We start from the raw sequence: 25,171 nt of genomic DNA, 5'->3' as shown, positions 1-25,171 counted from the left end.
TTTAATGTTACAATTAATTTCAAAGTAGTTTTACTAATTTATGAATTTTTATGTCGGTACAGTAGTTGTACCCATGAAATATTGGCCGTAATTCGATAGAATTATTGATTGTCGCGCTAAGTAATATCGCGGGAAAAACTAGTAGCATTGCGACATCTGCGATGCACTATGGGGCTGGCGGCAATGCTGTGACGTCAAGCCTCCTATGCGCCCGTGTAATAGACGCAAAGATTTTGGTACCATACAGTATAGTAGATAATCCTATATGCATAGGGCTTATAGCAATGCAATACAACGACATAGGGATATCCGCAATGTATTTCTTTCCGTGTAGTTAAAAAATAATTGAATTTTAATTATTTTAAATATAATAATAATATCATCATAATAAATATAATTTTTTATTAACAGTTGATCAATAAGATTTATAATAAATGGACCTGAAATTTGATTAAATTTATGTCAAAATACTTATTAAAAAATAGACATCGGACCCCAGGGTCCTCTTAATCTCAACCACTCTTGTTTGATAAATGTTGCCACTCTTTCCCCTATCATCATTGCTGGAGCACCCGTATTTCCAGACGTTACCTGAAAATAATTAATGATCTTTTAATGCATTTTTACTGATGGACCGTTAATATTGAAAAGTCAATTTTTAATATACGATATTTCGTTAATCGTTTTTTACAAATACATCGTTTCAATGGGAACCTTATATTTTAATTATTCACAATCAGATGAATAAAAATTCTATCTTTTTATTTTATCGATTATTCTATCACTCATTTTTATTTGAGTATTTAAAATTATTAATTTTTAATCACGAATTTTAATTTATAATTACTTATTTAATTAATTTTTTTCTCTTATGTAATTTTTCAATAAAATCTTCTTAAAATATCGCGTTACTAAAACCAAAAGAGCGCATAAAATTTTTTTTGCTCCATCAACTAGGAAATGTATTAAAGTAAAAATCTTGTTAAGAAACGCAAAAAAATTTTTTTCGGCATACGCCCTTTTGATTTAAAAAAAAAAAAAAAAAAAAAAAAAAAACAAAAAAACTTTAAAGCCAAAAGGGCAGATATAAAAGAATAGTCAAAGTTGCTTCTAAGGACCTTAAATCGTCGAGATGTAACGAAAAATTGATTTTCGGAAGTGAGACTAAAAACACTATCACATCTCAATTTCTTTAAATTTTTAACTATTTGTATTTTGTAAAAATTCCTTGAAAAAAATTAAAATTAAATTTTTAACTTCCTAACGAAAAATTGACAATTTCAAAAAATTCGGCTGTGATAGTATTTTTCGTTTAATTTTCAAAAATCATTGTTTCATTAAATCGACGTTGGGAGGTTCTTAGACGCTACTTTGACTATGTTTTCATATACGCCTTTTTGGCTGTAAACATTTTTTTTCTTAAAGTCAAAAGGGCGTATGTCGAAAAAATTTTTTTTTGCGATTTTCAACCAGATTTTTAGTTTTATACATTTCCTAGTTGATTGGAGAGAAAAAAAAATTTTTATAGGCCCTTTTGGTTCTGCAAAGCCAAAGGGCGTATATTTTGAGATACGCCCTTTTGGTTTTAGTAACGCGATATACTTTCTATGTGTGGATCACAATAAAACATGTCATTAAATTAATAACAATTTGGATAATTTTATCGAATTTTATTATTCTTTTATCGATTTACTAAGAAGTTATTATATTTTAATGCCTTTTTAAAAATCTCTGTCATTGAGTTTATTAATTATTTAAAGTGAATTGGCTCACCACGTTAACCGTTAAATATTTAAGATATTCAGCAAATTTAACGACGAAAATGAACGAACATGAACGAAAATGTGAACGAAAATGAAAGAATATTCATTGGATAATGATGAAGTTCCAATAACTATTGTACTAGAAAGTGAATGAAAACCTATATAAAATTTTTCTGATACGGCCAATTTCTATATCAGGCCATATATGGTCATATATATATATATATATATATATATATATATATATATATATATATATATATATATACATACATATATGGAAATAAATAAGTATTGTATTATAATTTTTTATTTTTTTCAAAAATGTGTTCATCAATTAACATTTACTATCAAACATAATTTAGTTTCATGATAAATTAAAATAAATAAGCACCAATGTCATATGAACTCTTTACGAGACAAAAAGATGATATTTATTTAAAAATTTTATAATATCGTAAACTGAACTCTCTTGCAAGGAAATGATTTAGCAAATATGCGCTCTCCGTTGGAAATTTTCAATACTACTTTAAATAGAAAATTCACATATGAACATATAGCAGACCAAATTAAGTCATTTGTGGATTTATAAAATTTTCTATGTTCGTATATTGACAAATATAGTGTCATATCAGAAAATTTTTTTACAGGATTAGTAAAGTATAACACTATATTGTTTAAATGAATGATATTAATAATAACAATAATAGAAAATCTGATTCGATTTTTATGTTAGTTTTTATTATAATATACTGATGAATATAAATTTGCATAAATCATACTTTGGGCATAATAGAAGTATCAGCAACTCGAAGGCCAGCGATTCCATGAACTTTTAGTTTAGAACTAACGACAGACATCGAATCACTTACTGGTCCCATTTTACAGGAACCGGCTTGATGATTTTCCGGTCCAGTATCTTGTTTAATAACACAACTCCAGTATTCGTTGCTTAAATACATAAACTGTGAGCATACTTGAACAGAGGGATTCATTAAGGTGAGGTTAAGTTTTGAAAGTTCACTTGAATTCATAAGGGATATAGCCAACTGAATGCCTTCTATTAAAACCGCAACGTCTTCAGGATCTTGAAAATAGTTTGCTTGAATGATAGGTTTACTTAGTGGATTATTGTCTGCCAAATGAATGAATCCTAGATTTAGATATCAAAAAAAAGTTTTTATTACATCGTCTTTTTTTCTTGTTTAATAGTATTTATTAAATTAATCATATAATTCTGCTTAATTTGAAAAAAAAAAAAAAAAAAAAAAAAAAAAAAATGATAATAAAGCGTGTAAAAAGACGATTAATTTAATCTAAAATGCACTTTATACACTGTAAAAAATCCGGAGTGAATTTCACTCCCATCACTCGGAGTTCCGGAGTGAAGTAATTAATCACTCTGCGTAGGGAGTGAATCCGGAGTTTTTACTTGCGGAGTGATTTCGGAGTGATTTCGATGAGTATAAAATCATAATGGACTTATATTTACGAAAATGTTAATAATTAACGAATGATAATGTATTTTGTTAACTAATAATGTTTTTAATGATATAAGCTCATTCCGATGTTACACTCATCAAGAGCTTTCATTTGAGTACCCACATGCATTTTTGATATATTTTTCATATATATATATATATATATATATATATATATATATATATATATATATATATATATATATAATATATATAAATATTATAAATCTATAAAATATATGAAAAATTGATGTGGGTATTCAAATGAAAGGTCTCAATGAGTGTATCGTCAGGATGAGCTTATATCTTTAAAAATATCATCAGTTAACAAGATACAATGTCATTTCTTAATTATTGAAGTTTTAAAAGATATAAGCTCATCCCGATGTTATACTCATCGAGTTCTTTTATTTGAGTATCCACATAACATTTTGCATATATTTTATATTTATGTTATTTGTGAAATATATAAATATATAAAATATATCAAAAATGCATGTGGGTACTCAAATGAAAGCTCTTGATGAGTATAAAATCAGAATGGGCTTATATTCACGAAAATGTTAATTATTGAAGAATGCCCATTGCATATTGTTAACTAATGATTTTTTTAACTATACAAGCTCATTCCTAAAATTTCTAAATTTAGGACATGTGTACATGACAACGTCTGTCGGGTCCGCTAGTATATATATATATCTACATATTTTTTTTTGACAATTTTTAATTATAATTAATTTATAAAAAAAAAAAAATAAAAACATAATAATAATTAAAATGACATATTATTAAAAATAATAAATTAAATTTTTAATAATTGAATATAAAAATATTTTCTTTACAAAAATTTATTTATTACTAAATTCATTTATTTTGGGAGTGAATGCGGAGTGAATTTTATTATTAATAAAAATTAACTCCTTCTCGGAGTAAATATCACTCCCGCTGGGAGTGAATCAATTAAAAATCATTCACTCTTCATTCACTCCGCGTTCACTCCGCAAATTTTTTACAGTGTATCTTATAGCATCAATATAAAAGTTTATTAATTAGTATTGTATTAAATGAGCAACTGCCGTCGTATAATACCAACCTCTGCTTCGTGGATGAAGATTAGTTGGCGATATACTAATACTACGTTGGGTATTATCTATAAGCATTCCAATTTGGCCGGTAGTTGCACAGGTTGCTTGAAATCCTCCAAAGTAAAATTGTAAATCCGGATGATCTGGCGTACTATAACTCGAGGACATAATACCTGTGATCTGGGACATACCAGTTGATGACATGGGTCCTCTCTGACGACTTACGTATTCTAAAGCCGCGGCCCAATTCAAATCATACTCATTAGCTTGATTAATTGTGTACGTAAGTGTATAAGACACATGATTCTGTAAGTTTTCACCAACACCAGGCAAATCTTGAACCACGGGTACTCCCATTTCTTTCAGATGCTTTTTTGGGCCTATTCCAGACAACAGCAATAAATGCGGTGATCCAATAGCTCCGGCCGAAACGATAATTTCCCGGATTGACCTTGCCGTACGTAATTCATTGTCCTTAATTTTATAATTAAAAAACTCAATTAATATCATAAAGATTATTAATTAAGGTGAATAGAATTGAAGAGTAAGAAACACACTCATAAATGAACTTATACATTATAAGAATCAGAAAGCTCTGTTTTCCTTCGTTTATTTTGTTGGAGAGCGGAATTTACTCAAGCAACTTTTTGAAGTAAAAATATCTATTTTTTTCTTAAAAATTAAATGAGCGTTATGAGGCGTATACTTTTGGAATTTCCAAACTTTCTTAATATTTAATAAGCCTTATTTGCCTTTAATAAATGGTTTTTTTATCATCAGATAATTCAATAAATATTTAATAGCAGTTAATTTTTAGTAAATCATATTAGTTGATCATACACAATTTATTCCAAAAACTAATCAGCTCTCAACCTTGAAAAACCACGTCGATCGCCGCCAATCTGGTCAAAATCGGTTGATTCGTTCGAGAGATATCGTGAACGAAAGAAAGCCAAAAAAAGTGTTTTTTTGGAGTTACTCCAAAATTTCTAGTTTGAAAATACTCATAAATATATGTATAAAATACTTCGATAGTTTCAATAAATAATATTAATTTTTTATACCTTAAAAAAATTAATGAAAACGGCCTTCTACACGTCTTTCCCCTCTTAAATGAACTTAACTGCTATACTAAAACAATTGATTTAAGCTCGTGTGAATTTATTTTTTCGACTCAGGTATTGATTAATAGTTAATAAACATTTTTATAGTTTAATTTTGGGTTATTTCTCGTTTTATACGTTGAAATTAGTAAATCGATACCATAATAAATACTAAATATGTCATAATTTAAGGTTAAATACCTCCATTACAACGTAACTTATATTATTAAGAGCAAGTTTTAACGTGGTCGTAAACTATAAGATCCTTTAAGTGTCTGTTTAAATTAATTACCATAGAGAATAAAAATTATTTTTTTTATTTTGTTACTTAAAAAATTGAATATTCATAAATTTAACCTCATTAAATTTTATTAAACCCGTAAAAAACACATCATCGCAAAACATAAAAGCCATATTGAACGTGCTCTATCTAATAAGGCTATATTAAAAACAAACTATTTAATATTTTAAATAGCATTATTCTTTGAAGTCTTGCTTTTTTTAAAATTTATATTTTTCACAGGATAGAGAATTATTTAAAAAATTTTTTATCATTTAAAAAAACAGTTATTCTCCCCTTTAACTCTGACGTGAATTATAAAATGAATCTTACCTACTTGAATGTATTGAACGCCAACAGCTTTACGGCCTTCAATAAGTATTTTAGTGACTGTAGCATTCAACGCGATGTGAAGATTACGGCGATTTCTAATGGGCCGTAAGAATGCACTGGCACTGCTTACACGAACGCCATTTTTACTTGTAGATTGCGCTATTGTAAATCCAGTTATCGTGTCACCATTTAGATCACTACTTAAACCAAATCCTTGTTCTTCTGCTGCACGAATGATGTCATCAGATATAGAAGGTCGCCATGGAAATTTTTCTATTCTCAAGGGTCCTCCTGTACTGTGATATTTATCATCAAGTATATCTATATCTCCATTGTCCTCCATTGCCATGAAGTGAGGAAGCACCTATTATTTAAAGTGTGAATTATAAGTAGAAACTGTAAAACTAGCCTCTAAAAAAATTTTAAAAGAGTAATGGCTAATTGATTAAATTCACAAAATTACTAACGTCACGCCAACCCCATTCCTCATTCCCCATAGATTCCCAGTCATCATAATCTTTAGCGTGACCACGAATATACATCATTCCATTGTGGACGGAAGAACCACCAAGATTTTTGCCACGTGGCCATCCACAAGATCCATTTGTTGATAGACAAGCATTTTCTTCATTTGTTGTTTTAAATTGCCAGTCGAGTTCGGTTCCTATAATTTTGTTATTTCTTTTTTTTAAACACGTTCAATCTTTGTTGATATGATTTTAAGTCTATTAATATTTCTTAAGTGATTTTTATTTTTTCGTATTCTAATTTTATATAAGAGCAAACAATATATGAAACATTTTTAAGATGTAAATTTATTTATTTTTCAAAAAATTTGTTTTTAATTGAAACAATAACATTTTTTTTAACGTTCAGTTTTTGATATGGCATCTGAAATTTTTATTTATTTGAATCATCAGGTTTTGTCTAAAGTAATATTTCTTCTATGAATTATATTGTTTTCATTTTCGACTATTTCGATGATAAATTCATTCCAACACTTATCAATAAATTTATTTCTTAAACTAAACCATAGCATTCATACACAATTAGAATTGACATGGTAAGGATTAACATTACTTCAAAAAATGTTACGAAAATTTTATCGTCAAAGTAGAAGCCCTGATCTATTAATTTATTAATATATTTAGCAAATATTGCTGTTTTGTTTAGAATCATATTTATAGTACAGATTATAATTTTTTCGTAAGTAATCGAACTAAAAGTATTACTGGAATTTTTAAAGTGAAATTTATGAATAACAAACAAATAAAAAAAATCTAAAGAGGTTCTTAACCAGATTTAATCCTAGAAATAAATTTTTATTTTATACAGCTGAAGTGCCAAAAAGATTGCGCAAAAAAAAACTGAAAAAATTATAGTTTTAGATTATATATTTTATAAATTTTCTAAAATATAAATTAAAAAAAATTTTTAAATCAACTTTTGAAATTAACGTTATTAAATAGTTATTTCAATTTGAAGTTTTCCAAATTTTTATTTTTTTTTCTTTAAGTGCCACTTCACACTATAAAAAGTAATTTTTACATTTTCGTTATTCCGTGTGACCAATCTTCTTTCGTCAAGCCGTTTTAAGACAAATTCGTTTTATAGTGAATTTTTATAGGCTTTCGTAGTTTCGGACTACTTTGAAAAATCATGAAATTACTTTTAACGTTATCGATGTTTCTTAATGTTATGACAAAAAATACTATTTACAGTAAAACGATTAAGTTTCTGAAAATTCGAATTTAATAGTCATTCATAGAGCTTGTTTATTTGAACTTACCTAGAAACATAGCAACCATACTCGGAATATCGGCACCAGGTGGTTCATCCGGTCCAGCTTCCAAAAGTAAAACTTTCCACTCCGGTACGTCACTCAGCCGCGCAGCGACAACCGCACCAGCGGATCCTCCTATTCACAAAAAATAGAATAACACAAAATAAATATAAAACTAAATAAATATAAATATAGAACTGTAAAAAAAAAATTTTTTTTTAAATAAGAGAAAACTATTTTTAATGTTTGACGTTTTTGATGGAAATAAATGAAGAGTTGTTAGTTAGAAACAAAAGGATATGTTATTCATCATATTCCATTCATGAATATGAAATTTGTCAGGTATTTTCAAAGATATAATAAAAGGTATACATTGTATAAAATAAATTATTTAGGGATTTGATTTTGAAGACATATTTGAAGAAACATTTCGCATCTACATCAATTGCGTCTTAATATATTGGATATATAACTTTTACCGACTATAAAATAAATATGAAGTCACAGAAAACATAACTGATAATGTGCAAATCGATGTTTTTTTTTTTAATTTTAACAGCCAGAACTTTGAAAAGTTATGGCTATTAAAAGTTCAAAACTTGAAGAAGTTCAAAACTTAAAAAAAAGGCCATTCGGCAGCCGAAATGGAAGTAGATTTCATTTTTATAATAATAATAATAATAATAATAATAATAATAATAATAATAATAATAATAATAATAATAATAATAATAATAATAATAATAATAATAATAATAATAATAATAATAATAATAATAATAATAATAATAATAATAATAATAATAATAATAATAATAATAATAATAATAATAATAATAATAATAATAATAATAATAATAATAATAATAATAATAATAATAATAATAATAATAATAATAATAATAATAATAATAATAATAATAATAGCGGTGCTTGCTACGTGGCCTCCAAGCGGCGCATCGCGGGAAACGCAGACCATAACACCAGGTCTGTAGGCGAACGACGTAGCCGATGCAGTGGGCCAACTACCCACTGCATTGAAATACTGAGTTACAACAAGGCGTAATCTCAGAAGTGCTCCCCACAACCGGTCCTTTTCGGATGAGGACCATTCATCAGGTGGGAGGAGCACGCCGGACCCGATGAACGATGACGACCCTGGCGCTTTAAGGACTTTCTTTAAGTGGACGGAGGAACTACGAGTCGACCTCTTGGTGTGCTACCAACGTAGCGAGCCGGGGGTGAGCGGTTATATGGCCCGGATGCACACTCTTTGGAGTGATATGCATCCGGAGCTAGAGCATTTTACGCCTAAACACCTGCGTAATTATGCCGCTTATCTTCGGCGTAATAGAAGATCGCTTGTGCCGGATAGAAGGCAGTCTAATAGACTTTCCTTTCCGGCGCAATTACACCAAGAGCGACGCCGTTCCTCCTTGGATGACAACAATCCCTTTATAGGACGGCAAGTAAGTATATCTAAAAAGATAACTTACTCCCAACAACAGCTAGAAGCGGTAAATGAAGATCTCCGTGCAAACATCCTGGAGGATTCCACCCTGCTCACTGTGAGCCAGGTTGTGTATGGTGCAGCAGTTTCGGCTTTTCCGAGAGAGAGACATTGTCTCTCGATCGAGGCAAGGTTGAGACAGCGCATCTCACAACTTGGACTCAAAATTGACAGATCCCGGAAACAGGTCTCCCGCATTCAGTGTGTGATTGAGTTTGAAACAACTCAAAGAGCATACACGCCCCGAATTCGGCGCATTGCTGCTGAACTTCGGTGGCGTCATCACACACTGAATAAGAGTACTCTTCTTGTCATCAAGGAAGAGTCTCTCAATAAATTGCGGGCTCTAGTGACTGCCAAAAGTTCCCTAGAGAAAAGGCTGAAGCGGTTGGTCGACAACTCGTTGTTTCGATCCAGCCCTTCACGCTTTCTGACACCAAAGACCGATGTTACCGGGAATTATCCAACACCTGAGCGGGTGGAAGCTTTTGGACTGAGTTGTATGGAGATCAACCAAACGTGAACGCCAATACTCCAGCTCTGCACGACTTTTAAAGCATTCTGTCGGGAACACCGTAGACAGAATGCTGATGAAGAGAGCCCTGCAGTCAGTGTGAATGAAGTTCGTTCAGCTCTAAATGGCAGCAAAATTGGGCTGCCCCGGGACCAGATGGCATAAATGTCTTTTGGTGGAAGAAGTTTACTTCTACCCACCTCCATCTGGCCCGTATATTTACATCGTACATTAGAGCTGACGAACCGATTCCAGACTGGCTCGTGGAAGGGCGAACCGTACTGATACCAAAAAAAGGTGACTTGTCTGACCCAAAGAATTACAGGCCTATCACCTGCTTGAATGCGGTTTATAAAATTTTTACAAAAATTTTAAACAACCGTATTTTTGCATGAGATAGAACCTGTATGGCAACAGATATATGAACAGCGTGGCAGCAAAAGAGGCCTGTCAGGTTGCAAAGAGAACTTGATAGTTGATCGATGTGTCACACAAGATGCGATCTACTATCAACGCAACCTGTCAATGGCCTGGATCGACTATCGCAAGGCATTTGACTCAACTTCTCATGAGTTGATTTTATATCTCCTCAAATGCCTGGGGGTCAATCCTGAAATAGTGGAATGCATTCGGCGTACAATGCAGCTCTGGCGAACGCGTTTTCACATTGGAAGTGGAAACGCATTGCACATAACCGGAGTTGTAGAGTACAAACGAGGGGTCTTCCAAGGTGATTCCTTAAGCCCTCTGCTGTTTTGCATCTCACTGCTGCCTATATCTGTTGCTCTCCGTAAAACTCGTGGGTACTCTGTGGGGCCTCCGGGTGATCGAAAATACTCGATTACCCATCTGCTTTATATGGATGACCTGAAGCTTTATAGTGCTGATGAAGATCATCTACAGGCGGCTCTTAACATCGTAGCAGAGTACACGCGGGATGTCGGAATGTCTTTTGGGTTGGACAAGTGTGCGGTCGTACATCTGGCGAGGGGTAAGTGCTCTGTTACGGGTGATGATGTCGAGTTGGTAGATGGGAGCGTTTTAAGACAATTAGACGCCGGAGAGTTGTATAGATATCTAGGAATGGAAGAGCACCGCATGCATGCGGTCTCCGAAGTCCAAGCAACTCTCCGTAGCGAGTATGTTAGGAGACTCCGGAAAATTTGGTCCTCCGAACTTTCCGGTAAAAATAAAGTCTCCGCTACTAACACGCTCGCTGTCCCAGTCTTACTATACTCTTTCGGTGTCTTAAAATGGGCCCGAAAGGATCTGCGAGATCTCGACATCAAAACCCGTAAGACTATCAACATGAACCGGAGCATGCACCCCAATTCATCAGTCGCCAGATTATACCTCTCCCGGTCCATCGGTGGGAGAGGTCTGCAGAGTTTGGAGCGGCTGCATGATCGTTTGGTCCTGGGTTTAACACACGAAGTTGTCAATTTCACTGCAGACGAGGATGACTTTCTTATGCAAATTGTTCATAAACATGAGAATGCGCATAAGGGGTCGTTCTTGTATAAGGCAGCTATATATGCAGCAAGAACCCTTGGTCTTGGAGAGATAAACGCTCTTATGGAACTCCGAAAGGAGGAATTCAAGAGCGTCATCAGGAACGCCGAGGAAAAACTACTCCTAGGCGAACTGATGGACAAGTCCATGCACAGCGTGTTCTTCAAACACGTGCGTGATCATGGCTTGTCCACCCAGCTGACGTTTTCCTTCTTAAAGTCAGCTGGCCTGATGTCCGAGACTGAAGGGTTCATATTTGCTTGCCAAGATGGTGTCATTAACACTCTAGAATACCGTAGCAAGGTGCTCCAGGTGCAGCTTCTGGACACGTCATGTAGGATGTGTAAACAACACCCGGAGACGCTCATGCACCTTTTGTCAGCATGTCCTGTGCTGGCGAGAGGTGCATATATCCAGCGTCACAACGCTGCCCTGAGAGTACTGTACTACTATCTTCGTCACCGCTACGGTATTGACGTGACACCGGTGCTGCCTTATCTGCCAGGAGATATTCCCCAGGTTGTTGAGAATGACAGTTGCAAAATTTATTGGAACATGCCGTTTGCAACAACTCGGCGGATAGATCACAACAAACCTGATATTGTGCTCTTCGACAAGGCTACTCGTGACATTTATGTCATTGAGTTCTCGGCCCCGGCTGAATACAACATCTCAGCCAAAGAAGAGCACAAAAGACAGATATATCAGGATCTCCTGTTTGAAATTGGCAAACTTTACCCAGGTTACCGTGTCAAGCTCGTCGTCCTGATTGTTGGCGTCCTCGGAGGGATGAAACAGTCTTTTGTATCCTCACTTGCCAGAGTTCCAGCTTGCTCATCAAAAGCTGAATTCTTGGCGGTCAGGATGCAGAAGGCTGTCATACTAGGTTCCCTCCGTCTACTTAGGAAAATGACTTTGGCCTGCTGTGATCACTAACCGCCTTGTTGTGCGGAGTGGTCCAGCAGTAATGGATGGAGCTCAGGCTGGGCCCTCGGAGAATCGGACTCCGGGGACAACCCCTGAGAGCATAATATAATAATTAATAATAATAATAATAATAATAATAATAATAATAATAATAATAATAATAATAATAATAATAATAATAATAATAATAATAATAATAATAATAATAATAATAATAATAATAATAATAATAATAATAATAATAATAATAATAATAATAATAATAATAATAATAATAATAATAATAATAATAATAATAATAATAATAATAATAATAATAATAATAATAATAATAATAATAATAATAATAATAATAATAATAATAATAATAATAATAATAATAAGCGGTGCTTGCTACGTGGCCTCCAAGCGGCGCATCGCGGGAAACGCAGACCATAACACCAGGTCTGTAGGCGAACGACGTAGCCGATGCAGTGGGCCAACTACCCACTGCATTGAAATACTGAGTTACAACAAGGCGTAATCTCAGAAGTGCTCCCCACAACCGGTCCTTTTCGGATGAGGACCATTCATCAGGTGGGAGGAGCACGCCGGACCCGATGAACGATGACGACCCTGGCGCTTTAAGGACTTTCTTTAAGTGGACGGAGGAACTACGAGTCGACCTCTTGGTGTGCTACCAACGTAGCGAGCCGGGGGTGAGCGGTTATATGGCCCGGATGCACACTCTTTGGAGTGATATGCATCCGGAGCTAGAGCATTTTACGCCTAAACACCTGCGTAATTATGCCGCTTATCTTCGGCGTAATAGAAGATCGCTTGTGCCGGATAGAAGGCAGTCTAATAGACTTTCCTTTCCGGCGCAATTACACCAAGAGCGACGCCGTTCCTCCTTGGATGACAACAATCCCTTTATAGGACGGCAAGTAAGTATATCTAAAAAGATAACTTACTCCCAACAACAGCTAGAAGCGGTAAATGAAGATCTCCGTGCAAACATCCTGGAGGATTCCACCCTGCTCACTGTGAGCCAGGTTGTGTATGGTGCAGCAGTTTCGGCTTTTCCGAGAGAGAGACATTGTCTCTCGATCGAGGCAAGGTTGAGACAGCGCATCTCACAACTTGGACTCAAAATTGACAGATCCCGGAAACAGGTCTCCCGCATTCAGTGTGTGATTGAGTTTGAAACAACTCAAAGAGCATACACGCCCCGAATTCGGCGCATTGCTGCTGAACTTCGGTGGCGTCATCACACACTGAATAAGAGTACTCTTCTTGTCATCAAGGAAGAGTCTCTCAATAAATTGCGGGCTTTAGTGACTGCCCAAAGTGGACTAGAGAAAAGGCTGAAGCGGTTGGTCGACAACTCGTTGTTTCGATCCAGCCCTTCACGCTTTCTGACACCAAAGACCGATGTTACCGGGAATTATCCAACACCTGAGCGGGTGGAAGCTTTTGGACTGAGTTGTATGGAGATCAACCAAACGTGAACGCCAATACTCCAGCTCTGCACGACTTTAAAGCATTCTGTCGGGAACACCGTAGACAGAATGCTGATGAAGAGAGCCCTGCAGTCAGTGTGAATGAAGTTCGTTCAGCTCTAAATGGCAGCAAAAATTGGGCTGCCCCGGGACCAGATGGCATAAATGTCTTTTGGTGGAAGAAGTTTACTTCTACCCACCTCCATCTGGCCCGTATATTTACATCGTACATTAGAGCTGACGAACCGATTCCAGACTGGCTCGTGGAAGGGCGAACCGTACTGATACCAAAAAAAGGTGACTTGTCTGACCCAAAGAATTACAGGCCTATCACCTGCTTGAATGCGGTTTATAAAATTTTTACAAAAATTTTAAACAACCGTATTTTGCATGAGATAGAACCTGTATGGCAACAGATATATGAACAGCGTGGCAGCAAAAGAGGCCTGTCAGGTTGCAAAGAGAACTTGATAGTTGATCGATGTGTCACACAAGATGCGATCTACTATCAACGCAACCTGTCAATGGCCTGGATCGACTATCGCAAGGCATTTGACTCAACTTCTCATGAGTTGATTTTATATCTCCTCAAATGCCTGGGGGTCAATCCTGAAATAGTGGAATGCATTCGGCGTACAATGCAGCTCTGGCGAACGCGTTTTCACATTGGAAGTGGAAACGCATTGCACATAACCGGAGTTGTAGAGTACAAACGAGGGGTCTTCCAAGGTGATTCCTTAAGCCCTCTGCTGTTTTGCATCTCACTGCTGCCTATATCTGTTGCTCTCCGTAAAACTCGTGGGTACTCTGTGGGGCCTCCGGGTGATCGAAAATACTCGATTACCCATCTGCTTTATATGGATGACCTGAAGCTTTATAGTGCTGATGAAGATCATCTACAGGCGGCTCTTAACATCGTAGCAGAGTACACGCGGGATGTCGGAATGTCTTTTGGGTTGGACAAGTGTGCGGTCGTACATCTGGCGAGGGGTAAGTGCTCTGTTACGGGTGATGATGTCGAGTTGGTAGATGGGAGCGTTTTAAGACAATTAGACGCCGGAGAGTTGTATAGATATCTAGGAATGGAAGAGCACCGCATGCATGCGGTCTCCGAAGTCCAAGCAACTCTCCGTAGCGAGTATGTTAGGAGACTCCGGAAAATTTGGTCCTCCGAACTTTCCGGTAAAAATAAAGTCTCCGCTACTAACACGCTCGCTGTCCCAGTCTTACTATACTCTTTCGGTGTCTTAAAATGGGCCCGAAAGGATCTGCGAGATCTCGACATCAAAACCCGTAAGACTATCAACATGAACCGGAGCATGCACCCCAATTCATCAGTCGCCAGATTATACCTCTCCCGGTCCATCGGTGGGAGAGGTCTGCAGAGTTTGGAGCGGCTGCATGATCGTTTGGTCCTGGGTTTAACACACGAAGTTGTCAATTTCACTGCAGACGAGGATGACTTTCTTATGCAAATTGTTCATAAACATGAGAATGCGCATAAGGGGTCGTTCTTGTATAAGGCAGCTATATATGCAGCAAGAACCCTTGGTCTTGGAGAGATAAACGCTCTTATGGAACTCCGAAAGGAGGAATTCAAGAGCGTCATCAGGAACGCCGAGGAAAAACTACTCCTAGGCGAACTGATGGACAAGTCCATGCACAGCGTGTTCTTCAAACACGTGCGTGATCATGGCTTGTCCACCCAGCTGACGTTTTCCTTCTTAAAGTCAGCTGGCCTGATGTCCGAGACTGAAGGGTTCATATTTGCTTGCCAAGATGGTGTCATTAACACTCTAGAATACCGTAGCAAGGTGCTCCAGGTGCAGCTTCTGGACACGTCATGTAGGATGTGTAAACAACACCCGGAGACGCTCATGCACCTTTTGTCAGCATGTCCTGTGCTGGCGAGAGGTGCATATATCCAGCGTCACAACGCTGCCCTGAGAGTACTGTACTACTATCTTCGTCATTACTACGGTATTGATATGACACCAGTGCTGCCTTATCTGCCAGGAGATATTCCCCAGGTTGTTGAGAATGACAGTTGCAAAATTTATTGGAACATGCCGTTTGCAACAACTCGGCGGATAGATCACAACAAACCTGATATTGTGCTCTTCGACAAGGCTACTCGTGACATTTATGTCATTGAGTTCTCGGCCCCGGCTGAATACAACATCTCAGCCAAAGAAGAGCACAAAAGACAGATATATCAGGATCTCCTGTTTGAAATTGGCAAACTTTACCCAGGTTACCGTGTCAAGCTCGTCGTCCTGATTGTTGGCGTCCTCGGAGGGATGAAACAGTCTTTTGTATCCTCACTTGCCAGAGTTCCAGCTTGCTCATCAAAAGCTGAATTCTTGGCGGTCAGGATGCAGAAGGCTGTCATACTAGGTTCCCTCCGTCTACTTAGGAAAATGACTTTGGCCTGCTGTGATCACTAACCGCCTTGTTGTGCGGAGTGGTCCAGCAGTAATGGATGGAGCTCAGGCTGGGCCCTCGGAGAATCGGACTCCGGGGACAACCCCTGAGCATTTAATAACATAATAATAATAATAATAATAATAATAATAATAATAATAATAATAATAATAATAATAATAATAATAATAATAATAATAATAATAATAATAATAATAATAATAATAACTCCCATTCTTTCCCGCTTCACAGCATTATTTAAATTTGTTAAAAACCGCCCCACTCTTGGTGAAACGCCCCCTTCTACATTTATTTTACACGCTCCCTACTCCAGTGCCACGCGGCTCACTTAGTCCCATCTCGGCTTCAGAGGGTTAAATAAACATTTTGTATGATCATAAATAAAGCTTAGGATCAAACATTTCATAAAATTTTAATATATCTATTATGTAAATATGTGCGTAATAGCGAGCCTAAATATAAAGTATGCATTATTTTCATGCTTATGATGCATTCGATTAGTCACATTACGAATAAATTGATGCCACATATATCTCATCTCAATTTTATATTAGGAAAAGATAAAATTATTTTTTTGCTCGACGGGCAGAAAGCGTCAAATTTCAGCCCGCTGCACTAAACGAAATTGCCACTTTCTACCTTCGTCGAGCAAAGAAATAGCATACACTCCTCGGGAAGTAAATAAGAAATCCTCAGATCACATGTTTGTTGAGCTTTACGATGCATTTTACCAAATTTTGATATCTTGTCTAATTCAGTTGTTATACCAAGTTGAAGTAGTAAAAACATCAATTTTTACGATTTTCAAAATTTCAAAATCATGTCATTTCCAAATTACTCGCCCGATTAAGCTCATCTTCGAACTTAACCTTGGTCTTGATCGATAAATGAAGCATGTTGAGTTTGAGAAGAATCGGTTATAAATTGAAAACGTTATCGTGCTGACAAGCCGCGTTATATCGTATAAATATATATATATATATATATATATATATATATATATATATATATATATATAATATATAAATACATACATATATAAACTTTTGAACTATATACATTTTCAGACTCAGCTCGACAAACTAAGTCAGAAAATGACTAAATTTTTTAAAAGTTGCGCCATGAGGACGGCTGCAATAGTTAGATTTTTATGAAATCTACTAAAAGTTTGGAAAATCCAAAAGTGCACGACTCATAATGCTCATTTAATTATGAAATATTAAAAAATAAAAAAAAAAAAAAAAACATAAGTCGTTTAAAATTAGTTGCCGAAAAAACAGCTGTACTATAGGAAGGTGATGCACAGGCGCCCCTGGTGAAATAAATGTACATCAACAGACTCGATAGAATCTGGCGCCAAGTTCCGTTCTCAAGCCAGACTACCGAGTGTGTATATACCGTAAGCAGAACGGTTTTTTGAGGTTACAAATTTTTTTTGATTTTTTTTTTATATGATATTTTATAATAGTAGTTCATGCTTTTTATTACCGTACTACTTGATTATTATCAATTATCTTTATAATTTCTATTTAAAATTATTAAAAATAATCAGCACAAACTATAGCGACCCAAATTTTTAGATTTTAAGTTTTTTCTTGTGTAAAAAGCGGACGGCCAGAGACTAAATAATATAAGGATGCATGCTAATCTTATAATAGATGAGAAACTACAGTGAAAAAAAGATATTTAACAGCTTGCAATTACACACGCCAGGCGGCGCAAGAATAACTTTTACATGAACTATAGCTTAAAGGGGATAGTTTGCCACCGGAAATGTATTAAATTAAAATTGTCAATTTTTATTATAATTACAAAAAATACTGAAATCCGAACAAAAACAGTTTCACTGTAAAAAAATCACGCCAAGTCCACGTTCATAAGACTATAAAGAAAAAAAAATTTTATTTCTTTACAAAACGATATAAAATAAAAAATTAAAAAAGCCATTTGGCAGCCGAAATGCAAAATATCTTGATTCCGTGAACTAATAAGACTATAATAATGAAAATAGTTGCCGAAATGAGGCGAAAAAAATTTTTCCATCGTAAAGCACTCTCTGATGTTTCGCATAATGAGTCGTGCAATTACTTAATTTGAGATTCGCCCTTGGATATTTAAATAATATGAGAGAACTTAGAATTAAATTGCAACCACTCGTTTTAAAAATAAAGTGATTGAAAAGCATTTTATTCGAGTTATTGAGAGAATCAGTAGTGATTATGACAAATAGCTTTCTCGTGTATCGTTCAAGCGAGAGAATTTCATTCTGGATCAACGACGAAGAAGGAAACGTATTATTGTCGTGTGGAAAGCAGAACACCGTACTCACTAATCAGACGAGTGGTCTACTGGGCTAATTATCTAGTGTCGAAATTGGAGGGATGTCTAGATAATGAACCGTCATTAGTAGATTCCTCTAGCCGTCCAATCATTGTCAGCGTAGTCAAACATTGAAAATTTAATTGAACTGTTTGCACCGAAATAATTCGATTTCGTCGAAAATCTATTCTCGATAAATATTTTACTACTCAATTAGTACTTAAATTATTCATTATGCACTTCATTTATAAATTTACTATTTAACAAAGTATTTATGCTTATCTGTTCAACCAGAGAATTTGATGATATATATTAATAAAATTTTTAGAATAACTTATGAATGTAATTCACTTTTTCAATTTTGCCAGAATGTCATCGGTTATAAATTTTGAAGAAGATGAATATTTGATCTGATTTATTTTAGTCTTTAAAATTTTAATAAAATTGTCAGTAGATTTTTGTCAGTAAAAATTAAGATTTTCAGATAATTATTTTTACATACATTCTCTGTAATAATTGTTTATTATAATAAACTAAATATCTGTGTAAAGTAAAATACATCAAAGTTAGTATGCAGAGCAAGAAATTGATTAATTAGAAAATTTCAAAAATAAATAGTACAAAGAACTGATTGTGGAAGATGACGTTGACGAACAAGAATTCTCTTTTGACTTGCTCGTTGCGCGACATTAATGATTCAAGTGAGTTAACGCATACTTTGTGGTATAACATAGTAGTGTGCACTATGGCTTTTCTTGAGCGAATAGAAATTCTGAAACTCTTAACTTGTGACTTAAAGACGCGAATGTTCAAATGAAATTGTCGACGAACAACTTTCAATGAAATGAAGATCAACATTCTCAAGTTTCGTTGCTTCTTTATCCTACCAATGAAATACACACATTCAAAGAGAGACAAAAAAAAACCATCGTGTTTCTAAAGTTTACAGACAGAAATACTTTTTAATTATATTCAACATAATTACAAATAATAAAATTAGAAATCTTTATTTTAATTTTCGAATTAGCGATAAATGAAGTTATTTTTTATTGTTTTACAAATTAATTTAGAAGTGAATAAATGAATAGAATAAATAATCATAAAGCATTTTAATTTAGTAAAATATTAGTTATTAAAAGTCTACTCAATTTGTAAACTTATTATAAAGGTATTATTTCAAATTTCTTTACAACATTAATTAAATATTTTCACGAAGGCGCATACCTGTGCTCGTTTTATTTTTATTTAGATTACTATATTAAAAAAGTAATGAACTTTTAATTAAAAATTATGAAACATTTTACTTATTTATTGTTTTCATTTCGTAAAGTAAAAATTTAAAATAACTATGAGGGTTGATAATAACATTCATATTTAATATTATATTGTTGGAAATAAATACAATTGTTGATGTTCTGATATGACTTGATTTACCTATACATCATTTGATATAGTCATATATGCCTATGTATAATTTTATGATCAGAAGTAGTGTGTAAAATCTTTGACAAAGAACGCATGAAAGCTAAATCGGATCCATACTCAACAGTCAAGTTTCAAAATAAAACTAATTTTTTTGACTGTCATAAGAAGTTTATTTAATATTGGTTTTAAGTTCAATTAACTACTAAATAATTGTTCGTTTATACAAAATGTTAATTGACCGATAAATTTATAGGAAAAATATAGTATATTAAGACCTTTTTTATAGAACATTCGGTCCCTTACAAGAATATGCTCTAATCTCACTGCGATAATAAGCCATTAGAGAGTTGCAAAACTCTAAAGCAAAAAAAAGTTTTTCGTATGCTATTTAAATCAGAATGAGAAATCTGCGACAAACGATCTCTAAATATTAATGCTTAGACTTACGCTTTTTACACGTATTTTTTCTTACCTCCCCGTCAGTATTTAAAAGGAGATTTAGAAAAACAAATAAATTTATTTATTTAGTCAAATTTCGAAATTTAATAATTTTGAAACAAAAAAAAACCTCTCTGAAAATTTCAGGATCACTTGAGATTATTTGAAAGTATTATAGTAAAAAATTTAAGCCTAAAATTTCGTGTCAAAGTTTGATTTTGACTATTTTTGTAAATTCTAAAAATTTTTCAAATATTTTGGAAAACATAATTGTTTTTTATAGCTCGTAGTCTCCTCATTAAAACAAACAAACCATTTCTGTATCTATAATATTTTTCGAGATATTTAAAAAATTATTTTGAAAAACTAGAAAAATTTTGAATAACTTTCGAAAGAAATTTTTTTTTTGCAAATTTTTGTTTATGAGAAAAGAAGTTTTGATCGATTTTCATCTAAATTAAAAGCAGTCGATTACAACTATCGTCAATTTGATATAAAATGAACACGATATAATGCAAAAGTTTGTAGCACAGTAATTCGATGACATTTGAGGATTGATTAATCAACAATCAAGTGGAGATATCAAAGAAATAAGACATTTAGAGCTATCAAACCCGATTGAAACTGCAGATGAAACTAATAAACGTGAAATTCGATTAAATTAATTACATTATTACTTTAGAAGCAATGATAATCCGCAGCGTTATATAATTACTTGCATTGTTTTTATATCTGACTAGAGCTCTCAAGTTGGATGGCATAATGAGTAGAATTTCATTTATAGTTATATTTAGAGTTATACAATTAGTACTAAAGGCATACTGTTTAAGTATGCAGAACGAATAAAGTAATTGTAATTCATATTAATTAGATTTTTAGATTTATCAATTAATTTAAGTAGGCAACTTTTTAAATCGAATTATTATATGAATAACTTACCTCCAATCACTATAAAGTCATAATAATAATCAGCTGGATTAGTAGGAAACACTCGATTGCACAACTGAGATACTTCAAGGTTGGTACGAATAAATGTATCCAAGAGAGTCATGAATAGAAGAAACTGTGACCCAGGACATACTTGAGCCAAACTAGGCCCCAAAAATGGTTCCACACATTCAGATAAAATTGAAACATTGTACGACATTTTTATTTATTACGTCGTACGATTATAATTGAAAAAAAAAAAACACCTGAGTAAAATAGTTTCTTACTTTTTCACTAATTTTGAAGAATTTTAAATAGGATGATAAAGAATGTCTAATTACTCTCACGAATCATAACATGCAAAAATTATTGTTTATCAAAACACTGTTTTATGCTTATACGGCTCCCTCTGCACACATTCTTATAAAATAGTAAAATTTAAACATTCTTATAGAATAGTAAAATTTGAATGTCGATTTATAGATATGAAATGTTTAAACTAAATCAAAGTTCACTTATTAATTCATCGAAATGATAACAGTCTTTAGCTGCTTGTTATTTGTGATAACAATCGAAAAACAATATTATGCCACGTACACAAAGAACACTGCACTAATGATGATTACTGTAAAACTTGATCCTGCATTTATGAATATAAACGAAAAGACTACTTTGAATTCAAAATGATAATTTAACTAGTCAAAATTTTCTTTAGATAAAATACAGCTAATGAATATAATCGGCTTTTAATTTAAAGCTTATGCTTTATTGCACTGAAAAAAAAAGTTTTGTGCTCGGTGCCATCTACTGCATTGCAACGAGAGCATCGTTACATTTATAATCTGTACAGCTATAAGTAGCAGTCTGGATAGCGACCGTCGCAATTCATTCGGGTGCCATGCACGATGATATTGCTACCGCTAGATACAGTTTTCCTAAACTCACTATCCTCAAGATAAAAGTGTGTATATCGCGACAGTAGCAATATCGTATCGTGCAGAACAGAAAAATTTTTTTTGTTATACTCGCTCCAAAAGTTCAACTTTTGAGCGCTGGATGGCGTCCGAAAAGATACTCATTTCTAGAGACTCTACCATACCGTCTTTTTTCCGCAGCCTAGGCCGCAAAGTTTACTTCCCTTTTTTTTCCGTACTGTCCTTGTGCAATCGGATGAAATTTAGAATGAAATAAATTAAATTCTAGTGTACCGACCGATGATTTTGAGTACATTTAAACTTAGTTACTATTGAGTGGCGCTAATTATTTCTCTGATGGCAGTTTATTACGAAGCGAACCTAATGTTAATAAAATAACAACCACGCCATAAATAAATATTAATAAAAAGATAATTAATATAAAATTAAGTTTTTTTGCCTTTGTGAAATAAAATAACATCAATAATAACATAAAAAATATTTTTTTAATTTCGACCGGAAAAAAAATTTAACGAATTAAAAATAATTACAAGGAATGAGAAAAAATTTTACTCAATTTAGATTTAATAAAAATTAGGACTTAACAGATCAGCTTCATTTTGATAAGCTTCAAAAATAATATTAAGCAAAAATTAATTAATGACAGGGGTTAAAAACTTTATCAATCATTTTTTGATTTTTTTTTTTTTTTTTTTTTTTTATTAGTTATTATTTAGAGTCGGTTTTAACTGCTGTGGTCATATCACCGACTTTAACTGTTGGAAGTGGTACGTTGGGGTCTTTTTGGGTTGTGTAAATCTTAACTTACGCGGCAAGGGCCGAATATCAACCAAGGTTTCTAAGACCAGCTTGGGATTCGAACCTACGCCTGGCCGGTAAGTTAGTCTGAGTCCTCTATAGGCCGTGCACTTTAGACGACTCGGCTAACGTCACCGGTTTTTATCAATCATTTGTTTGGTCAAAAAGTAATTAAAATATAATAATATATAATTAAGTATAGAAGTAAAACTTATATAAACCGAGAAAATTTTTTAGATTAAGAATTTCTTTGCTCAAGTCAAAACGATAAAGTTCTTCAAAATTATTTTCTTATTTCAAGTTTATTTTTTTTTTTCTGTGTACAAAAATAATTTATAAAGAAATGTAAAGGATCTACAAATTTCTTACAAAAAAATTAGGAGAACGGTTGACCCTAAAGGCCATCCCTGCAACTTCCCGCTCATTTCGTACTTAAGCACACAAACCTACATTTATTACGTTTTTAAGCTCTTCGAGCGCAAAAATCTGCTAGAAGTTGAATAAAACACTATTTTTCGATTTTTAAACCGCAATAATTTTTGAATGAATGAACCGATTTTTACGTGGTTGGTGGCATTTAACACAGTTTTTGAAGCCTTATAAAGAACTTTAAGTTTAAATTGATCGAACAAGGAATTTCAAAGTAATTTCCAAAAAACGATTTTTTCGATTTTTTTCGTTAACGATAACTCACGAACGAATTAACCGATTTCGACCGGGCTAGCGGCAATCAACGTGTTTTTTTGATGTTAAGAACTGATTAGTTTTTGGAATTGATCGGTCAAGCCGTTTAAAAGTTATGAGAGGTTTACATACGGCCGTACACACACACACACACACACACACACACACACACACACACACACACACACACACACACACACACACACACACACACACACACACACACACACACACACACACATAAAGACGTACGGACATCATCGCGGAAACATTCGGGAAGGCTTCCTAGGACCTCAAAACGTCAACATCCGTTGAAAACTCGATTTTCGAAAAACGGGGTGAAACCAATAACTTCCCGATTTTTGAAAATTTTCAATTTTCTTAGCGGGAAGTTAAAAATATCGTTTTTTAACTTAAACTCAGAGACAATTGAAAAATTCTTTCTATTCTTCATACTTCTTTACCTTTAGCCTTTTACAAGTAATTAACAAACAGTTTGCATTAAGCAAATACTCAAATTGATAATAATAATAATAACTCTATACACGTACGGAAAAGCGGGTCAAAATTACCTTCATTAAGTGCAACATAAATATTCTCGTATATTCATAAATTAATATTAATAAATTAATCACCATTTTATGAATCAAAAAAGATAAAAATGTTTGTTCTGTCAAGATTAACGATTTTAATATTCAAGAGTAAACCAGTGCTTAGGATTATGAAAGAAAAATTTCAACAAAAGTTAAGTGAACTGCCGATATTTTTTTATATAATCAAATATATAATTATTTTAAAATCAGATGTAAGTATTGAGAGTGCTTAATGATTTAAATTCTGATGAATAAATAATAGAGTGAATTATAAATTTAATTAAATTAACGTGTGAACGAACAAAACAATGGTTGATGATGATCAATAGCCGATTTGTGAACATAACCCGCTGGAACTCGCTTTCGGTCACAGCACACGCGATGTGTCACGAAATCGAACAGTTGAGTGGAGGTACGAACCCGTGAGAGAATAAGAGAATCACAACGAGAGATCTAGCTAGCTCGCGCATAAACGCCCGTCACACCCAATACCAGAATTCATCGCACACAGGAATTCCAATTGAATCAAATAGTATTACGCACTAAACCTTCTTCATACGTCCATGGACCTCACATGTGAAATTATTCCATTTGTCACGCTTTAAAATAAAATATCAAAACTAAATTCAATCTATTATTTTCGTCAGAACATTTGATCTCAATATTTATTTTTATTAAATAAAAATTTAGAAAAAATTTAATCAATTTTTTAATGCTTATAAATTATTAAATTTGAATTTATTTAGGCAATTAAAGTGTTGAAGATAAATTTGCACAAACTTTATTCAACAATAGACTCACGGTACTGCAAGTCCTTTCACTTTGTTGCTACAAT

The 25,171-nt window shown here is 33.6% G+C and overlaps 2 protein-coding genes across 6 annotated transcripts in view; one reads left to right on the top strand and one right to left on the bottom strand.

The window, feature by feature from the left end:
• The window catches only part of LOC123271586 (neural cell adhesion molecule 2-like), a 449,338-nt gene that overhangs the window by 185,900 nt on the left and 238,267 nt on the right, over positions 1–25,171 (top strand). The window lies entirely within an intron of this gene.
• Positions 417–25,171, bottom strand: LOC123271605 (glucose dehydrogenase [FAD, quinone]-like). 4 transcript variants are annotated; one of them, XM_044738008.1, is made up of 8 exons: positions 24,880–25,171; positions 21,339–21,966; positions 7,835–7,963; positions 6,513–6,709; positions 6,050–6,409; positions 4,338–4,803; positions 2,546–2,916; positions 417–591 (listed from the first exon to the last, which is right to left on the bottom strand). In XM_044738008.1, exons 2-8 carry the CDS (start codon positions 21,544–21,546, stop codon positions 475–477), a joined length of 1,848 nt encoding a protein of 615 aa, XP_044593943.1. In that variant the 5' UTR covers positions 21,547–21,966; positions 24,880–25,171; the 3' UTR covers positions 417–474. The 4 variants fall into 4 exon arrangements, with proteins under 4 accessions (XP_044593943.1, XP_044593934.1, XP_044593951.1 ...); XM_044737999.1 differs by lacking the exon at positions 24,880–25,171 and having other exon boundaries at positions 21,339–21,566; positions 21,705–22,049; XM_044738016.1 differs by lacking the exon at positions 21,339–21,966.

This window comes from Cotesia glomerata, linkage group LG1, assembly GCF_020080835.1.
Source record: "Cotesia glomerata isolate CgM1 linkage group LG1, MPM_Cglom_v2.3, whole genome shotgun sequence".
Lineage (NCBI taxonomy): Eukaryota > Metazoa > Arthropoda > Insecta > Hymenoptera > Braconidae > Cotesia > Cotesia glomerata.
This window is presented reverse-complemented; position numbering and strand designations above follow the sequence as displayed.